A 19,071-nucleotide genomic window follows, 5' to 3' on the forward strand; every position below is an offset into this window, starting at 1 on the left:
TCTTAAACATAAATTAACTCTTTTTTTTAATGCTTTAAATACAGATGTCCCAGGAGCTAGTCTTACACAGAGGGTTGTCAATTCTCACTTTGTTTTTAGTTCTTGAATATCCACTTTCTAAAATTTTCCCAAGGTCAACTGCCAATTTTTGATAATATCGAGAATACCCTAATTAGCTCTTTTCACAATCCTAACATCTTGAGGGCCAGATGACCAAGTTTGTTAGACTTCTATTCAAAGTAAATAACGGTAAATAAAAGTTAGAATACTGTACCTCTTGGGAGTTGTAATCAGGAAAGAGCACAGGAGGTCCTTCTGAGGGGTCAGCAACGTTCAATTTCATAACATGGATGTTTTCTATTCAATAGCGCACTTAACTATACATTCATAGACACACATCTGTGTTTTATGTGTTTTTCATTACTTTAAAAAAATTTTAAATAACACATTATAGGCAGAGAGTTGAATGGAAGATACACTTCTACCAACTCACTACAGCACATGCGCGTGCATGCACACACAGACAATAGTGACATTCATTCAGATAATAATTCAATTGCTTGCAATTACAGTTGTAGATGATAACCAATGATAGTTGTAGAAGACACTTCATTTCAAAATTGTAACAGAGGAAAGAAAAGCAAAAGAAAAAAAAAGGAAATCTAACTGTTCCCTTAAGGAGGAATGGTGAAATAACTCATGGTACTAAATAAGGTAGATCCCTTTATTCTAATATAAAAATAAATCCAAGAATATACTTAATTAAACAAGAAAGTTACAGAATATGCATATCTATAGGATCTTATTTGTATAAACAAAGAGAATAAATGTGACTAATTCTGAAGAAATGCATGAGAAACTATTAACAGTGGCACCCTATAATAAGTGGGAATAGTTGATGAGGAAAAAGAGGATTTTACTTTCTACCCGTTGATTCTATTTGAATTCCTAGTCGATAAGCATGTTTTTCTTAAAAAGTAAAAAATTAAATATTAGTTTCCCTTTGCTGCTGTAATAAATTACTACAAATTTAGTGGCTTAAAACACAAATGTATTCTCTTTGCGTTCTGGAGGTCATAGGCCCAAAATGAGTCTTAAGTAAGAGGCCAAAATCAAAGCATCGGCATCTGGTTCCTCCTGGAGGCCCCAAGGGGAGAATGTGCTCCTTGCCTCTTCTGGCTTCTAGACACATTCCCTGACTTGTGGACGCACGGCTTCAATCTCTGCTTCCAGCTTCACACTGCATTCTCCCGACTCTAATCCTCCTGCTTCCCTCTTTTAAAAACCCTCTGAATACTCTAGGCTCACCCCCAGAGTCCAGGATAACCTCCCGCATTTTAAAATCTTTAATTTAATCACAAAATGGACTGTCAGGTCATTTTACCATGTGAGACAACATATTTGCAGGATCTGGGTATTACGACAGGACATCTTGGGGGTGGGGGGGCACTGTTCAGCCTACCACACAAATATATGCCAAACTGTTCTTGGAGACAGATGTCTCTAGAATCTGAAATGTGGGGGGGAAGTACATTAACTCTTATACTTCTGTATATTTCATCAACTCTAAGATGCTATTGATCATAAGATAATTATTTTATGTATGACTGAGAACAAAAAAAACAAAAACAAAAACCACTGACTAAACTATGATATTCATCATATAATGTCATGGTAAATATAAAACAATTTACCCTCAGAAATCCCTCTCATCCTGGTATGTCCACCCTTGGCAATGTGACTTAATTGCTCCTCTCATCAAGACTCTAGACTTGCCCTTGTGACTTGCTTTAGCTAACGGGACATGAGCAAAAGTGACAAACAGAAGCTAGAAAACTACATGCACACTGGGGCTGGCCCCGTCTCTTACTGCTGACTCTGCCATGTGAACGAGTCTGGGCACGCCTACCTGCCACCCCAGCCAACTCACAGAATCTTGCACAAAAAAATTATTGTTATTTGAAGGCACTAATTCTGACATCAGAAAACTTTAAAGGTGGAAAAAATGTGGATCTGCAAATCAATGAAATACACTGTTTCAGTGTAATACCAGTAAGTGGTGTCTAATGGGTATGTCTTGGAGGAAAATATAAAAATTCTAATGAACAGTTTTTATGCCATTTTGGCTGATAAAAGTTACTCTTGCTTATTTTCTGGTTTTCAGTTCCTCTTCATATAGTCAAAGTCATTGAATAAGTGATCACGGGCACTGCAGGGATACTGCTTTCTGCCACAGAATATTAGAGCAAGATAAATTATCTTGTCCATTCAATGGGAAAGAAACTAACAACCCTTAGAATTAAATGGTGAAAAATTATTACCTTGTCATTCAGGTAGTTACTATTAATCACAAATTAAGAATGACAATCCTGGTAAATATCTCTTAATTTTATTATGTAAAGTACACAGTTTTATTTAATAACTGAAAATACAGCAGCATAGTGTGAGTTCTAGCATTACTACATTTGCAATTTCCAAAACAAAGTGATTCTAAATACAAGAGGTTCTAGTTATCTCTCACTAAATACTGCACTTATAGGTATGTTGTGACCTTCTTGTTCTTATCCCATAATATAAACAACATATATTTTGTTAACAAAAGGTCAAATGACAGTTCCATTGTGAAAGGTGAATTTCCTACACTGTTGCTTTAAAATCCAGTTTCAGGATTATTCTAATAGCTACCATTTACAGAGTGCTTGTTTCCCAAATACCTAGTTATAATAATGTCTGATCTGGGGGTATCACTGAAGGTAAATAAGCAATAGAAACAACAGTTTTACCCCTAGGCAACTCCTCCACATATACAAAAGGTTACATAAATTCTTGGATCATTAATTTAACACACAGTTATTGAGCACTTATAATGTGCCTGACACCATACTTGAGACTAGAGACACGAAGTCCACACCAAAAAACAAATCTACTACACTTCTGAATTGGAGATGCCAACTGAATCCATGCATTTTCTAACATCTGAAAATTATATCACACAATTCCTGTCCTTTAACTCTCACAAACATCACGGCACATTTTAAAAATGACTTTAACCTCTCCAAGAGACGTCACACAGCTAGTAAGTGGAGGGGCTGGATGTAATCCAGATAGATCTGGCTTTCTTTACCACCCAACACTGCCTTTTGCTGTCTCTGCCTTGTGCTTTTTGATTTAAAATGAGAAGTGAATTGTTTCAATTTATGCTAGCATGAAAGAGAACCAACTCATGTAGCAATGAGGGAAAAAAGTCACCTTGGAAGTAACACATCATGATAAACTGCTGGGAAAGCTCCCTTCTCAGGTCCCTGTAAGGCATGTGACCATTAGTCCCAATGAGAACATTTATAATGACTCCTGCATTTTTAGTATCCTCTCTCAAATACACCAAATACCCCCGGCATCCTCCTTGATCAGCCAGTGGGGATTTATCACCCATGAATTCAGCTATTCTAAACTTTATCAAATGTATTTCTCTATAAGGCTCTGAGTAATGAGTTCCACGAGTAATGACTGTACGCAAAAGCAAAATTTTTCCATTTGTACCAAAATTATTTTTTTCACATTCTATATTTTCATCAGGGTGCCCTTAAACTTTAATTATATTTGGTAGAAATTCTCCTTGTTTGTACAATCTGCATCCATCATAATTCTCTATTATTTGATATTAAACTTCATGGATTCTAAATAACAAAAACATCTACTGAATGTTTACTACATATCAGGCTCTTTACTCCTTACTAAATTCTTATATGAATTACATCCCTTAATCCGCACAACCTCTTGAGATAAATTCTATTACTCTGCCCATTTTGCACATAAGGAAACAAAGGTCCGGGTAATTGGGTGCTAATTGCTCAATAACACAGAGCTAGCAAATGGTGTCGGTGAACCCAGGTCTGACTCCAGTGCCCATGCTCTCAATACAATGTGCTTTCCTCATGTGGACACTGACCAATTCTAAAACCCAGAATCCATTCATCTTCAAAATCTTGGTCACCACCCTTCTCCTTGAAATTTCTAACTAACATTCTCAATGCAAGCTTCTCCAGCATTTTCTATTATCACACTGCGTACTCTCTCCCCTTTCATACCTATTTTCCCTTGAATATTGCATCCATTCCCAAGGCATCAACAATCCCCATTTTTCAGTCTAGGAAACTGAGCCTTAAGCAACTTGTCTAAGGCCATACAGCTAAGAAATGGTAGAGCAAGGACTCAAATCTGACACCCTCCCTTGCTGTTAAGCCCTACATAATGCTGCCTCCCCAAGGGTAACCTGTCTCAGTCACTCTGAAACCCTTCTCAGTGTGCTCCACTGCCAATGGGTCCGTTCAGGCACCACCATCATTTAGGTTAACCTTTAACTAGACCTCTCACTCCATGTCCTCGCTCCTCTATCCACACTGCCCAACAGAAAGTTATGCAATGATGGAAACATTCTATAATCTGTACTAATAAGGTAGCTACTGGTCATATGTGGTTTCTGAGCACCTGAAATGTAGTTAGTGCCACTAAAGGACTTTTAATTTTATTTAATTTTAATTAATTTTAATTAACTTAAATAGCCACACACGGCTAGTTGGCTACCATATTGGCTGATACAGCTCTGCATAGTCAAGTATCTCCTATTCCCAAGCCTTGATGTCACAAGGCTCAGCCACATTCCCTCTGTCCTTGGGTTCTGGTTCTCCTATAAGGCTCACAATCAACTCCCCTTTCCTTAGGCTTTTGGGTACATTTCTGTTTCTTAACCAGAAGTTATGACTTAATCTGATTCTTAACTACTAAAAAAACCTTTCCTCAGGAGTTTCTGTTTGACAGAGGCAGGATAGGATCATAGTAATGTGTTCCTCACACATATTCAGAGAAGAAACTTTTGGTGAAGAATATGAAGCAGAAATTTCTAAGGGGACAAAATGAAGGAGACAACCTTAATATAAATGCTTTTTCTAACTGGAAACCTGTCAATAAATATTATAAATTGGCATGCATTATCTTCAAAAAAACTTAACATTTGTAACACAAAGGGTGGAGTGCAGCCCATCTAAGTATGTAACTTGGCCAGACAAGTTTTAAAAACATTTTTGCATTAACTTTAAAAATGGAAAGATTTCACATAAAAATCTGGATTTCTAGTACTTCTTTAAAAATCCAGTGATCTAGAGACACGAGCCCTGCACTCTCACAAGGCAAACATCTGTTAGAGCTGAGAAGCAACTGTCCTCTTTCACTTGGCCAGCACTCCCTGGCTTGCTACAGTCCCCACTACTCCCTCCTGCGATTTGGACACTGACACCTGACCCAGCTGCACATTATTTTTCTCAAAGCGTGCTGCTTCCCTCATTTATGTTACATGTCTTGTGCCTATGGCCATGTGAGTCTATGACATCTAACAGCTTTACAAAGAATTTTCATATCCATTAATTCATGTAATTCTTACCACAATGTTATGAAGAAGGTAGCATTATTCTCCCTGTTTTATAAATTAGAAAGCTGACCCTTGGAAAAAGGAAGACTAAGTGAAAGAAGCATAGTTTTAATTTAGGTCCTATAATTCCTTCTCTTATGCTGTTTCTACCATAGGACATTGCTATGTTCTAGCCCAAGAACAATTCTATGATTTAACTTTTTGGGCAAATCACTTACATTATACTATAAAGAAAACATCCTTCAATATCTTGCTCAAAATATCACTGAGAAAATATGGCCGGGTTTGATGATTTGGCTGTTTTAAGTACAACATAAAAGCCATGAATGTCCTTAGAGAAGTGCTTGGCAAAATTTTACAGCAGTCTGAGTAAGCAGACAGGGCTTCTCCCAGCCAGAAGCCCAAAGTCTCTGAGGGCCCCAGCTGCTCCAGGCCTTCCCAGGCAACCCTGAGGGCTGAAAGCATCACTCGCTCACCACACCTATAATAACTAAACCACCCCCACCAAGGGAACTTATACTCCAAACACTGTGGAATAAAAATAGTAGAAAACATACTACTAGTTTAGAAAACATAGCGGTCGCGCATCTACAAATTCTTACAGCAGTTCAGTATCTAGCATCTAAGTGAGAAAAGCAAATAAATGACTTCAGGTGATTCTAAAAGGCTGTCAAGAATTGGCAAACTTTCTGATATTTCTATTTGCCAGGCTAATTGATAAACTTTAGGGTGGTCCATAGCCAAAAAACTTAAATAAATTAATCATAAAAGTCTCAGGCCTATATCCATGAACTTAAGAAACCATAGGTCCCAGATACGAGGATTTAGATTACAGCATTCAGGCCAACTTGGGAATCTGTTCCAAGTAGTCCTGCAATACCAGCAGAAAGATCAGAGAGGTAGAGGGTAGAGTTATAATCAATTCGACAGGGTACAAAATTCAAAAGGAATCCATTTAGAGACAAAACTATTTCCAAGATTAAAGCCAACACTGGTCCAAGGAGTACAGTGTAGTTCCCCTAGCCAAAGGCCTGTATGACGTCATATTAGTGATTCCTCTCCCCTAAATCCAAATTTGTTAGTGTTGAAAATGAATGAATGAATGCACAAATGCTCCATCCACTTTGTAGCTAGGTAATCTTGTGACAGAGTTATAACCAGATGTAAAGCTGAAAACCAAAGAGCATCTTCCACAGGGATGAAAGCCATATATATATACCAGAGATGGCAGAACAGAAAGAGATTAAAGACCACCTATCTCCACATGTTTTTTTAGGTGAGAAAAATAAGCCTGTACTTGGGTAGGCCTAACTGATAAATGCCCCCACTCAGCCTACAAAGCCTTTCTCATTCACAGACCCTGCTGTCCATCAATTAATGCATAGCCCTTCCCGATATCGCTCAAAGTCATATCTACAATTTTGTAATACCAATACTTAGAGCAGGTAAAGAAGGGCATCACGAGGGTGTAAAGGGGATGTCTACTCTTTCTACTGAATTGGCATTGTCAATTGTTGACTGGTTAGCTAATATGCTAGCTTGTTCTCTGAAAAACCAAGTTTAGCCTGTAATGATTTCCATAGAGGCTACATACTGGTCCTTCTACACCTTCCTAAACAGAGCCTGAGAGAGGCAGTGGAGCACAATGAGGCTGAATGGAAGAACTGTGGAGACTGATGACCCAGGGTGCACACAAATCCCCACTCTGCCTCATCCTAGCTGCATCGGATCCCTATTGTTCAAATGAGAGTAAAATACTACCTTCATCAATCTTTTTGAGGATTAAATTTTTTAAAAAGCACAACAGGGCTTAACACAGTGTCTGGCACATGGTATATACTCAGTAAATGTTAGCTATTATTAATTACTATTTACATCCTTAAGGTTTTTCAGCCTCTTCTGTGAAATACGATACATACTATGTCCATATGTGCTTAACAGTCTGGTTTTATGTCGTTTTTTGAATTTGTTTGTTAAATGTATAATGAAATATTTTTTTTTCATCAGGAAAAAATCTCTTATTTCACCATGTGTTTATTTGGAGTTTAGAAAATATGGTTACCATACGAACTCTACTCACTAGTGCAGAAATCTGTTGTATAATGACAGTTTTGCTCAGCAAACATTCATAGTGAAATATCTACCTATTCTTCACTTTATATTTACTACAGGAAAATAGCAGTCAACACATTGAATCAGCAAATAAAGAGAAAATGGTTATCTGAACATGTCAAGTGCTATATGAGCAGATTTCAAGGAAAACAGGGCAATAAAAGTCATGAGAAAAGCAAGAGTTATTATTGGTTATTTTGCTGCAACTAGAGCAATAACCACCAACGCACCACGCTACAAGGGCACGGGCTCATCTCATGCCCACACCACTCCAGCAGTGGGCACAGGCTGGATTGTTGACCTTTATCTCTTTTCTGAGACTTGCTCCCCGCCCCTCCACAAGCTTAACAGTTATTGTCATATTACTGCATGATCCCACTTCCGGCCATAATCCCAGAGTGGACTGTGGACCTTGGCTGGACCGATAAGTCCCTTCCCAAGGAATTCTGAAACTGGGACTCGGACCCTGACATCAATCTCTCCCTGTCTAAACTATAACAGGTAAAATTAAGAAGCTGCTGGCAGCCATGTTCTGCCACATGGACTAAGTAAGAAACACAGGAAGCCAGTGTGAGCAAGAGAGATAAACGAAGTAGAGAGAAAAACCCATGAGCAGCAGGGAAAGGGGACTTCTTGGTTCTCTATATGCTTCAGTCTTTACTTCTATTCCTAAGGCCCAAACGCATGCCTTTCTTGGATTCTGCAAGATACCTGAGCCTCCTGTTAGGAAATGCCAGAGCAGGTTTCTGTTCACAGTACCAAAGAAACCTAAGTGACTCCACCACAACTAGTTAACAGAGTGACCCCCTCCCTCACTGTGACCTAACACACAAAATAAAACTCTTCTGCTCCAATTTTGCCTATTATGTTCCAAGTCCTGAGCTGGTGGCCTTGAGAAACACAGTGATGAGGAGACCACAGCATAAGATAAACAAAAACTTTCAATGCATGTGAGAAAGTATTTTAATAAATACATGAAGAGCGGGCTGAGGGAATGCAGCTATCAGGAAATCAGAAGAGGCCACATGCAAGCTCTCCTAATCCCCAGAGCAGTTTTATAAGTGAAAAGTTTACAGCTGCTAAAGCAGAAATGCCCACAGAGATCCATATCAGGACACCCGTCAAACAAGTGCAAATCCTATCAGTTTTCCTTTCACAAAATCTTAAAACTCACAAGTACGAGGGTGCTTAACTTTTCTCAGTATAGCCTTCTGATTTTTACATAAGCATGTACTATTACCTTAAAAATAAACGTGATTATTTTTTAAATGTAACTGTACGTATCTAACTATTTTTACCTGCTATTTTGCACTCAAATATTCAGAACTTCAGCTATGGTGTGGATTAATTAGTCCCCATGGGAAATGGACTACCAAATAACCTTTGTTTAACCTTAAAACTTTTGTACTATGATTACTTCTCAAATTATGGCACTCTCCTAGCTAAATCACATTTCAAATAACTAAACGTTTCAGCATTTTGATTCACCCTCTTGGCAAAGCCATCCAGTATTTGCCACCAGCTTTATCCTCACTTTTCCACATATGTAGGCATGGACTTTTATGTGAAGTCCAGATTTTTAAACCTTGGCTACTAATTCAAACTTCTAAAAACACTGTGTAAGGACAAAAATCTGTCTGAAGGAGATTTCAGCCCACTAGTACCAGTTTATAACACCAGGCTTCCAGCTGAAAACAGCTTAGAATTTCAGCCTTATGTCAATGTATTCCCCACGGAAGACACAGAATGTATAGCCCTGTCCTCCAGGAGACCAGTGGGAACAATGGACACACCACTGCAGGATGAGATGGCAAACAGAGAGAGAGAAAAGCTTGCAAAGGAGAACACAGTACCCACCAGCCACACACCTCTCCTGACCACTGGCACCAACAGGGTAAGTTTGGGAAGTGGTAGTAAAAAGGTGACAGAGTAACCCTACCCCTATATACCTAGGGAAGAAATAAAGGGACTCAGAACCAGATAAAAGCAAACAAAAATTCAAAAGCCCCACCTTTGCATATCCAAGGTAGATTCCTGAAATAGTCAAGCCTTAATGGAACCATAGCAACAGAAAAAGCTTACCTCCTCAGAGGCTGGTGGTATCATAAACAAACAAAAAAAACTTTTACTGAACATCTGTGCTCCAAGTACAATGCCAGGTGCTGCAGGAATACCAATTCATGTAAATATCATCTCAACAACCTTAAGAGGAATCATTATTCCCAATTTACAGATGCAGAGACGGAGACTCTGAAATCCTGAAGTCTGTAAAAGAGCCAATTATCCGGAGCCAGATGATTCCTCTCCTACTAACTTGCTGACTTGGCCAGAGAGATTTGGGCTATTACTGTAGACACATAACGGCAAGAAGTCAAGAACAACTCTTTAGCTACAATAATTAAAAGAGTAGAACTGGTATTAAAAGAAGCAGAGATTATCAAAGCACAACAGAACCCATAGCAGGCCCTGTTGATTATGAGAATTTAACTTTGTGATAAACGCCGTTTCACAAATAAATACAAAAGAAAGCATAAAGACCGTTCAATAAACGATGTTGAAATAATTCAACAGCAAATTTTAGAAAACTTATTACATTCCTCAATTTATATCACCCAATGAAATGCAATCCAAATAAATGAAGTTTTGTCACCAAATTACATAACTAGGATGAAAGAAAAATAAATATTCAATAAATTTCTGGATAAAGAATTACTTTCAAAAATGAAAACTGATAGAAGAAATTTCTATTATAAAAAAGGATAGAGTTAAATTAAAAAGTGTTTTCTATGAAAAAATAAAAAGGCACAGTATAAGACTTATATATGGATATATAACAGACATGGCATTAATATCGTTACTGTTATCTATAAGATATATGTAGAAGAAACTGTTTAGAAGAACCAGGATACAAGCAAATAGAAAAATATTCACTAGTCAACCAAAATGTACAAATTAAGCATCAATTATCACTATTTATCAAGTAAATTATGAAGAATTTTAAAATAATAATATCCATGGCTGGTCAGATGTAGGAAAACCAATGTTCTCATGTCAGTGGATATTACAGGTGACATAAACCTTTTGAAGAGCAATATGGCAATCTTCTTATAATTTCTCCTAAAGAAATAATCTAAAAACCTGGGAGGAAAATACCTATATGCACAATAGTCATTATAACATTTATAAAACTGAAAATAATGTAAATAGCCAAAAATAAGTGATGTATAAATTACAACCTGCCCACTTTACTATCAGTACTTTGAGACCAGGATGTCTTGTTCAGGATGGGAGATCCAGGGGCCAAGTTCATATAGCACGAGCATTAAATAAATATGAGTGAATACTGAAGGAAAGGAAAAATATACAGCCACTTAAAATGATAGTTAAAGACTAGGTAGTTGGTGGCACAATTTTAAGTGGGGGCAAGAATATAAAAGTGTAGGATATAGTCATAATTTTGAAAAACCACTAGGAGGAAGTATGTAAAAACACTAACAGTCGTTGTGCTAATAGGTTTATAAGCAATTATTCTTTATTATGGTTATGCTATCTTTATTTAAAATGTAAACATACCTCAGCAGGATTACTATTATGATTACTTAAAATATAAATTAATCCTTAGAAACTGAAAAGATAAAAATCTAATAACTAATGGAATATGTGTAAAATTCCTAAAAAAGCTCCATATGTAGGTAAATCTGCCCAGCTTAAAAAAAAGCATAGTCATACAGACAGGTTCAAGTGACATTCACAATTTAGATGAGACATATCATTTCTGAGTCCTAACTGATCAATAAATGAACACGTCACGGGAAGCCAAAACACCTGCTCAGTTTGCTGTACTTCTGTTTTTTTTCTGAACTCTCTCTGGCTGTGGGCTGAAAGGGCTTATAACTGTTATTTTCTGACTTGGGGGCTATTGGTGAGACAAGGTCAATTTTATGATCCCAGTGGGGATTCAGAAAGGCAAAGCAGCCAGGGGTGAGGCAGCCTGGGGTGGGCTGACAGTCTCTGAGTTGAACTATATTTCCACCATCTATCTAGCTGAGTGGTCCCCACCTTTCTGGCACTAGGGACCGGTGCTCCTATGAGAATCTAATGCCTGATGGATGATCTGAGGTGGAGCTGAGGCTGTGACGCTAGAGCTGGGGAGCGGCTGCAAATACAGATGAAGCTTGGCTTGCTTGCTTGCCTTCCTTTCACCTCCTTCTGTGTGGCCTGGTTCCTACACTGACCAGTACCGGTCCCCTGATCTAGAACACCAAAACTACACACAGAGAGAAAGAGGGTACAAAACTTCAAGTTTTTCTAGGGTACTGTTTCAAACTACTGCTCTCAACCCATTACGGGTCAACTGAATGAATCACAGCCAGGATTTCACAAAGGCTACAATAGAACAGAAAATAGCAGCATGCACATACCACTAAACAGATACCATTTCACAAAACTTTCGTTTCAGTTGTGCAAGTGTATAAGTATCAAAGTATGTGAGTTTTGGGTAGCAATGCTAAATATATTTCTTACTATGATTTGTGGTCAAAAAAGTTTCAAAAGCATTATTTTAGACAACCCCGGCCCTGACCTCGGGCCTGTGAACGAACCATCCAGAGCTAAACTGCTCAGTATTTGTAACTAAAGGATTCATCTAGAAGTAGGAATGTAGTGAGTCCAGTTCAACTAGGTATCAGGCACCAATACAAAACAAACATCTCTTTAATATTTTATCCAGGAATAAATAACCACTGCCATCCCAAGGCTCAGGAAAACATCATTTTACAGTCGCCTCACAAAGTGCATGCCACTTTTTCCCCTCTGCGCACTTTTCTGCACTTGAGATTTTAGGATAATGTGGTTGCAGAGACTTGATACTTATCTAGTAACTATGTGGGCACGACACTTTGCCAGAGTCACAAGTAGGAAATCCTATGTCGCCCTTTGCCAGATAGAGAAACTGAGGCTTAGGGTGACAAAATGCCCTTGGAAATGCCGAAGGCCAATGCACAATACAGCTATATCAGACTTCCAGCCCCAGCTCTTTCCCAAGAATCCTTAAATTAAAGGCACACAGCGCAAAGCAGCACGCCCGCCAAGAGACAAGTAGAAGACTTTTCTTTTTTGATCTTATTTGTTAACATCTTACACCTCTGAATTTTTACTAATGACTGAAGCATTTTAATGAGGAGCTCCCTCTACCCTTTAAAAAAAAAAAGTTAACGAGACTGCATGCCTAAGTTGCACAAGGAAAGTTATTTTTTCTGCGTTAGAGAATTTCTAGGCTAACTGTGGCATTCTCCTTGAGAGACCTATTCATGTAAAAACGAACTAGTGTTACCTCTTTTTGAAGTCCTTCTATTCTGATACTGTGGCTGAGAAGAAAAGCTTGCTTTGGTGGCCATTTTCTTTTCAGGTAAGTATATTCTGTATAGAATTTAGTTTAGTATTATAGATATCAATAGATTACTACTTGAAATAGTCTTAAATCACAGTTTACCTATTGATTTCTAAATACCACTAAGTGTCTGAATTATTTTATGACATCACGATGGTTCTCAACAACAAACAGAACATGTCTCTTTCTTAAAGCAGTTCAAAGTGAAAACAGAGCCAGGGAAAGATGCTAAGCAAGCCCAAAAGCAGCATTTGTTTTAAAGTCTTGATTTTGTTTGCTTGGAAAAAATCGGCTCTCTGAAGTCTCTTCCGGCTACTAACATCTTATGATTTTTACTTTTTTTTTTTTTTCCAAAGTAAGTTTAGTAATCTTGGAGGTATAAGATAGTTGATCAGGATTTCACAATCTGTGACTCACTCATTCCAAAAGCGTCAGAATTGTCACCCAAATATTTTCCATTGTCTTGTAATATCTAGATGAATGTATCCTATCCTTTTGAGGTCCTGGCCAGAATCTGTTCTTACTATATAAGTTAAATAGGGAATTCAAAACCATTAAGAATGTTGAGGTCACTAGAAGCTAAGCCTCCTTAAATAAGCAAGCTTTGCCATAGCGATCTTTTCTTTAAAAGTGAATCTGTAGTCTGACCTTTAGAGACACAAAAGCAGCCTGTTTGCAGACACATTTGCTGGCATGAACTGCCTCGTTCTGAATCCAGCATAAAAGTCTAATTTTCAACAATCATATGGGGCAAATTCTCATTCTGGAACCTTGAAACCAGCAATTATGACTGCCAAATGATAAATCTCAAGTGCATAGTTAGAGGTTTATTAATTTTATGACATTTAAATAGACGTGACACACTCAAAAATTAGTTTAGATGTGTTACAATTTTGGCAACTTTCGAGACCTCAAACTACCACTCTAAGAAGATCCTCGACTATCAGAATTATGCTTACACTGTGTGAAAAACTTTAATTTGAGTTAAATTATTTTTGATGTGTTATAAAATACATGATACATAAAACTCTACCAGAAGCTCAACTGAACTGAGCTAAGGTATTAGTGAAACTAATGGTTTCAACTAGAGAACTGCATAGTGTAATTTCACAATGAAAAGAATCAATGGTAAAAGAACCAATAGTATATGGATTTATAAAATTAAATGAAATTTTAAGATATATCTTTTGAAGAAATAGTCAAATAATCATAGCCACTTATAATCACAGTAGCTCAGAACTGGAAAAAAAGGACCTTAGATTATTAAAAAATCCAAGGCTTTTCTAGTCCCAGCCCCTTCTCATCCCGATCCCCTTTTGTAATGTTACCCTGGCCTAAAGCAAAATGCTAAATTCCTCTCAGACTCAACTTAAATATCTTTGCTCTTGAGAACTCACAACTTCCTCAGGACCATTTCGTTCCAAACACGATTGATCAGCCAGTGGTTTAATTTCATTCAATGATGATACTGCCTATCTCCATTGTGCAAAGCATTAGGGATCAGGTCACTTTATATGAGATAAAAATCTGACTCCCTTTCAGAAATTGCAGGGGTTCTGTCTCCAGAGCTTACTGAGAATACAGCTATGTTGTATAAATTGGACCCAAATTAAGTCAGAATATAAAGCAGCAGTTCCCCAGGATCCCCTCGTCCATAGCCTCCTTCTCCACGTCCCACCACCACATTCTCGGGGCTTTCTATCCAGAAAAGAATTCCAAATTCTTGCATCTAGAGGTTTTGTGAATTTTCATTATTATAGTTACTCCCCTGGAGACACTGATTTTTCAGGTTGTTCAAAGTGTGACACTCAGAGTTGGGTTCTGAATTCAAGGCTCCTGAGTTTATACTCTTAAGCAGTCCATTCTAGTGCCTCTCAACAAATGGGAGTTTTTTCTTCCTCCTCTATCTAGAATATCCTTTCCTTTACCCTAGCTTTTTCACACGGACTCCTATTCATCCTGCAAGATCCATCTGAAGTAGCTCCTTTTCTCTAACCACCACAAGCAGAGGAGATTCCTAGGCAACCCCAGAGGAAACTGTTTGTACCTGTCTTTATTCAGCACATCTCCTCACATTGAGATTAAAATCCCTTTTTACCCATTGCATGGGTATAGACTCCTGGTAAAGGAAAAATTTCTTATGACTGTCTAATACTAACTACCTAAAGTTACTGAAACTCTCTGTATGAATGGTAAGATTGTTGTGTTAAGATACACCTATAAAGAATTTACAAAGATAAAGGTCTGGGTGGGGCTGGGTCCTACCTAGAGAGAAGTCTCTCTCTTGGCCTTCAACGCTTGGAGAAGCTGCCACTCACTGCACAAGGGAGCCCCTGGAAAGCTGCAAATGACACATCAGTCTTAACTAAAATAGAGCCAAGATGTCTGGAAGGAAGCTCCTAAGCAAGGAATGTTAACAAGACATTCACTCAGAAAAGACAATCCAGAAAGAAGCGTGGAAACAAGGAACCCAAACTACCAAAGTTGGGCTTGTTCTATGAAGACAGAATTCAGCTACAACCAAAGCAGATACTCACATAAGGCCAGTGAGCTCTGAAACAAGTTCTGCTTTATGGTAGCAACAGAAATCTGCAATTATAAGTCAGATTGTTTTTATATTTATTATAGTCCCTTATATTTCCTCCCTTGATATGCAGTAAAGTTCCAGGCTGTCTTCATTGTGCTAAGATAAACTGAGAGTGAGAGTTTTTATCTACTCTTGGGCCTGCAGATTAGATTATCACTACAAAACCCAGGGTGAAAACAGTACTCCAAAAAAAAAAAAACTCCTCCAAAGGAAGATAAAAAGCAGGAGACAACAAGGACTGTGCAATCCAGCCACTTTTCCCATCTGAAAATTCTCTTTTCAATAATAAATCTTAGAGGTGGTGGTTTTATTACCTTTTAAAATTTTCTGAAAGGACCTTTTCATTTTCACCAATGTACCGTGCACGTGCGTAAACCACAGTAGAAATTCAAATATTTGTCGATAGAATGAATGAAATAATGCATGAACTTCCAAAGTTTTAAGGCACCTTAAAGGCCACCCAGTCCACAAGTATACATTTGTCCACGCTGGGCTTTTATAGGTTGTCATAAAATTCATTCAACAAATATCAAATGAATGTATACAAATAGTTAAGATGCTGTGCTTTCAGGAACAACAAAAATAGATCAGTTACCGATACAATATATGTTTACTGAGAGCCCACTGTATGCTAAGCACTATGCTAGGCCCCAAAGATACTACAATGAACAGGAGGCACATAGCACCTTAGGTAATTCATGGAGAAGATAAATGGACAAATATCTATAATACTGTTTAAAACAGAAAATGTTAAATGTTTTCAAAGGTATGGATAAAGGCTATCAGGAATCAGAGGTCAAAAAAGAAAACCAGGGTTTTAAACGAACTTATGGGGCACTGTCATTCAAGAATAGGACATTATCTGTGGTTTAACCTTAATTTTCAGGAATGAAGACTTACTAGTTTCTAGCTGAAGCAGTCAAGAGAAATGGCTTTGTAGGTTTGATAGAAATCAATATTCTATTTTCATATCTTTAGTGACAGTGACTTTGGGTTTTGAAAAGCAAGAATACAGATCAATACTCTTTTAATGAAAACCATAACCAAAACTGAGCTCTAAATGACAAAGTTATTTTCACATGAGTACAGAAACATAGACTTGCAGATTTGAATAATAATAAAATATACGTAAAGAATAATCCCGAACTTACAGGTGGGCCTTATTTAACAGTAACTGTAATAAAATAAATTGTTAGTTACATTGTAAAGTAGGAAAATGAAAATGAAGTTAATCCATACCTAAACATTACATCTTTTGTCTATAATCAAATGAAATTTATCTTTGTTTTTTTCTTCTATGCTTCTTTAGTTTCTCCAAATACTTTGAAATGCACGCCTCTAAAGCTGTTTGCTTCAAGATAAACATACTAATACAGGAATCAAGACTTAGTACCAAGGTAGGCTCCATCACCAGCTACATGACTTTGGGCAGGTAAATTCTCTGGTCTAAATTTTCTCAATTGTGAAATAAAGCAGTTAGAGCAAATAACCTCTAAGATATCTCTGAACTCTAAAAAAAAAACAAAACTGAAAACTTAACTCTACTCCCAAACCATCAACCAAATCAGAAAGTTTCAAAACTCTTATTAAAGAACATTATCTTTTTACTTGATTCAACAAACTCATGAATTTCCTACAGCAGTTAGGTTGAGCGGTTTCATCTCTAGCGGTTACAGACTGGGGAAAATGACATCTATCAATATATTCCTTTAAAACAATTCTATGACAAAAGACTTTCTAGGTCTAGAAGCAATCTAATAGAATTTTGCCTCTGTCGAAAAATTAAACCTCATAAGACTTCTTTGTGAATTTCAAAAGGTTTCTACATCCACATAGCCCATCTCAGCCATGAATTTCTTCTGTTTACTGCACACTGCTTGCCACTGGTGTATGTTTACAATGTTTTTCATTGGATTTACATAGGAAATGAATCCGTTTGGCCATCTGTATAGAGTATGATATAGACAAGCACATGTCATTAATATACTCATCCTAGTTATACTAAAAAACTTATGATATGAATAGACCTATAAGGCAAATTTTTTGAGGCCATATTGTATGCCAAATGCTGAAATGACTATAAAGAGAGTAATAAACACTTTGTTACTTAACCTCTGCCTGAAATTTAAGGAGTCAAGGAGAAAAAATACTCTGTACCTCAGCATAATATGAACTTACATTAATAAAACCTAACTACCGTTTTAAGGTTATAGCCCCTTGTCATACACCTCTCTACAGTGTTAAATTTTTTAGAATATTAGTTGATATTATCCAAGGAACAATTCGAGAAAATTCTATACTACATTCAAATAGCATTCCTGTGAAAATTAGCTTCCTCAGCCTAATTTCTGCGTATTACAGAATATTAATGCAAAAACGCTTGTCTGGAAAAAAAAATATTAAGGGAAGAACTGGATCCACTTTTGCAAATTAAGCAAAAAGAAAGGAAGCAAGCAAAGGGAAGGAACTCGAGCTATTTGCAGAGGTCCCTTGTAATTTCTAGGCGCTTCTCTCCGAGCTTGAAGAGATAAGAAAAAGGAGGAAAAGATGAGATGGCACCTCTCCTTTGGGCAAAAGCCCGAAGTTACTCTTTTCACAACTTGCAACAGTCATTGAATTCCCTGTAAGATGCCCAGGAGATCTGGATTTGGTGGGAATGTACAGGAGACGAGTGGCATTTGTTTTCAGTTCGGAGCCCTAAGAACTGTACCAGAGTACTCAAAAACCCTGTTATTTTCTCAGAGGCAGCTCGGAGCATCCTGCCCACGCACACACCTGCAGGGCCATGCGGCTCCTCCCTCTCCCCCTCCCGCCCTCAGGACAGGGCCAAGGTCCAGCGACCGTCATACCATCAGTCCACCGACCACCCCGGCGTCAGCAGGCTTCACCCGGCCTCGCGCGAGCCCAGAGCGCACGCCGCTGTCCGAGCTCCGCTTCCCCGAGCCACACAGCGGGGACGAAGCGCAGCTGGACACCCGCGCACCACCAGGATGCGTATTATAATAAAAACTTAAGGGACATGTCTACACTTGAGCCGACGTGGAGATACAGCAACCGACGCGAGTTCGTGGATCTCCGGCCCGTCCCGCCCCTCTTCGCGGCCGAGGGGCAGACGTCCGTACCTGTCCTCCGAGACGCTGATGACGCCCTCCTCCTTGGGAACGATCACGGCCATATTCACCACCTCCTGGGACCCCTCGACCCGCTGCAGCAAGATCGGCTTGCGGATTAGAGGCTTGGGCTGAATCTCCGCCGCCATCAGAGGGGGCGCGCTGGGGGCGCCGCTGCAAACCGCGCAGTGGGGCCGGGCTGAGGAGACCGCTCGGGGACAGGCAAAAGCCGAAACGAGGACTCTGGTTGGCCCGAGCGGGACGCCAGGGACCCGCGATCATAGCCTGGCCTCCGCCCCCGGGAACGACTTCGCGCTCCCGACTTCGGGTACCGAAACCGCCACCACCGGCGCTGCAACCCGTAGCCACCACCAGCGGGAGAGGGGGGCGGAGACCCAGGGGGCGGAGCCGGCGGGGGGCGGGGCCTGCCACAGGTGGTGGCTGCTGG

The 19,071-nt window shown here is 38.8% G+C and overlaps 1 protein-coding gene across 5 annotated transcripts in view; it reads right to left on the reverse strand.

The window, feature by feature from the left end:
- The window catches only part of WDFY2 (WD repeat and FYVE domain containing 2), a 154,066-nt gene extending 135,049 nt beyond the window's left edge, over window positions 1–19,017 (reverse strand). For all 5 annotated transcript variants that reach the window (XM_025044767.1, XM_006909006.3, XM_025044766.1 and 2 more), the window contains exon 1: window positions 18,636–19,017. In XM_025044767.1, the coding sequence (XP_024900535.1) occupies window positions 18,636–18,772 (137 nt within the window). In that variant the 5' untranslated portion in view covers window positions 18,773–19,017. The remainder of the gene's footprint in view (window positions 1–18,635) is intronic.
- Between the last annotated feature and the right edge of the window lie 54 nt (window positions 19,018–19,071).

This window comes from Pteropus alecto, unplaced genomic scaffold (genome assembly GCF_000325575.1).
Source record: "Pteropus alecto unplaced genomic scaffold, ASM32557v1 scaffold413, whole genome shotgun sequence".
Taxonomy (NCBI): Eukaryota; Metazoa; Chordata; class Mammalia; order Chiroptera; family Pteropodidae; genus Pteropus; species Pteropus alecto.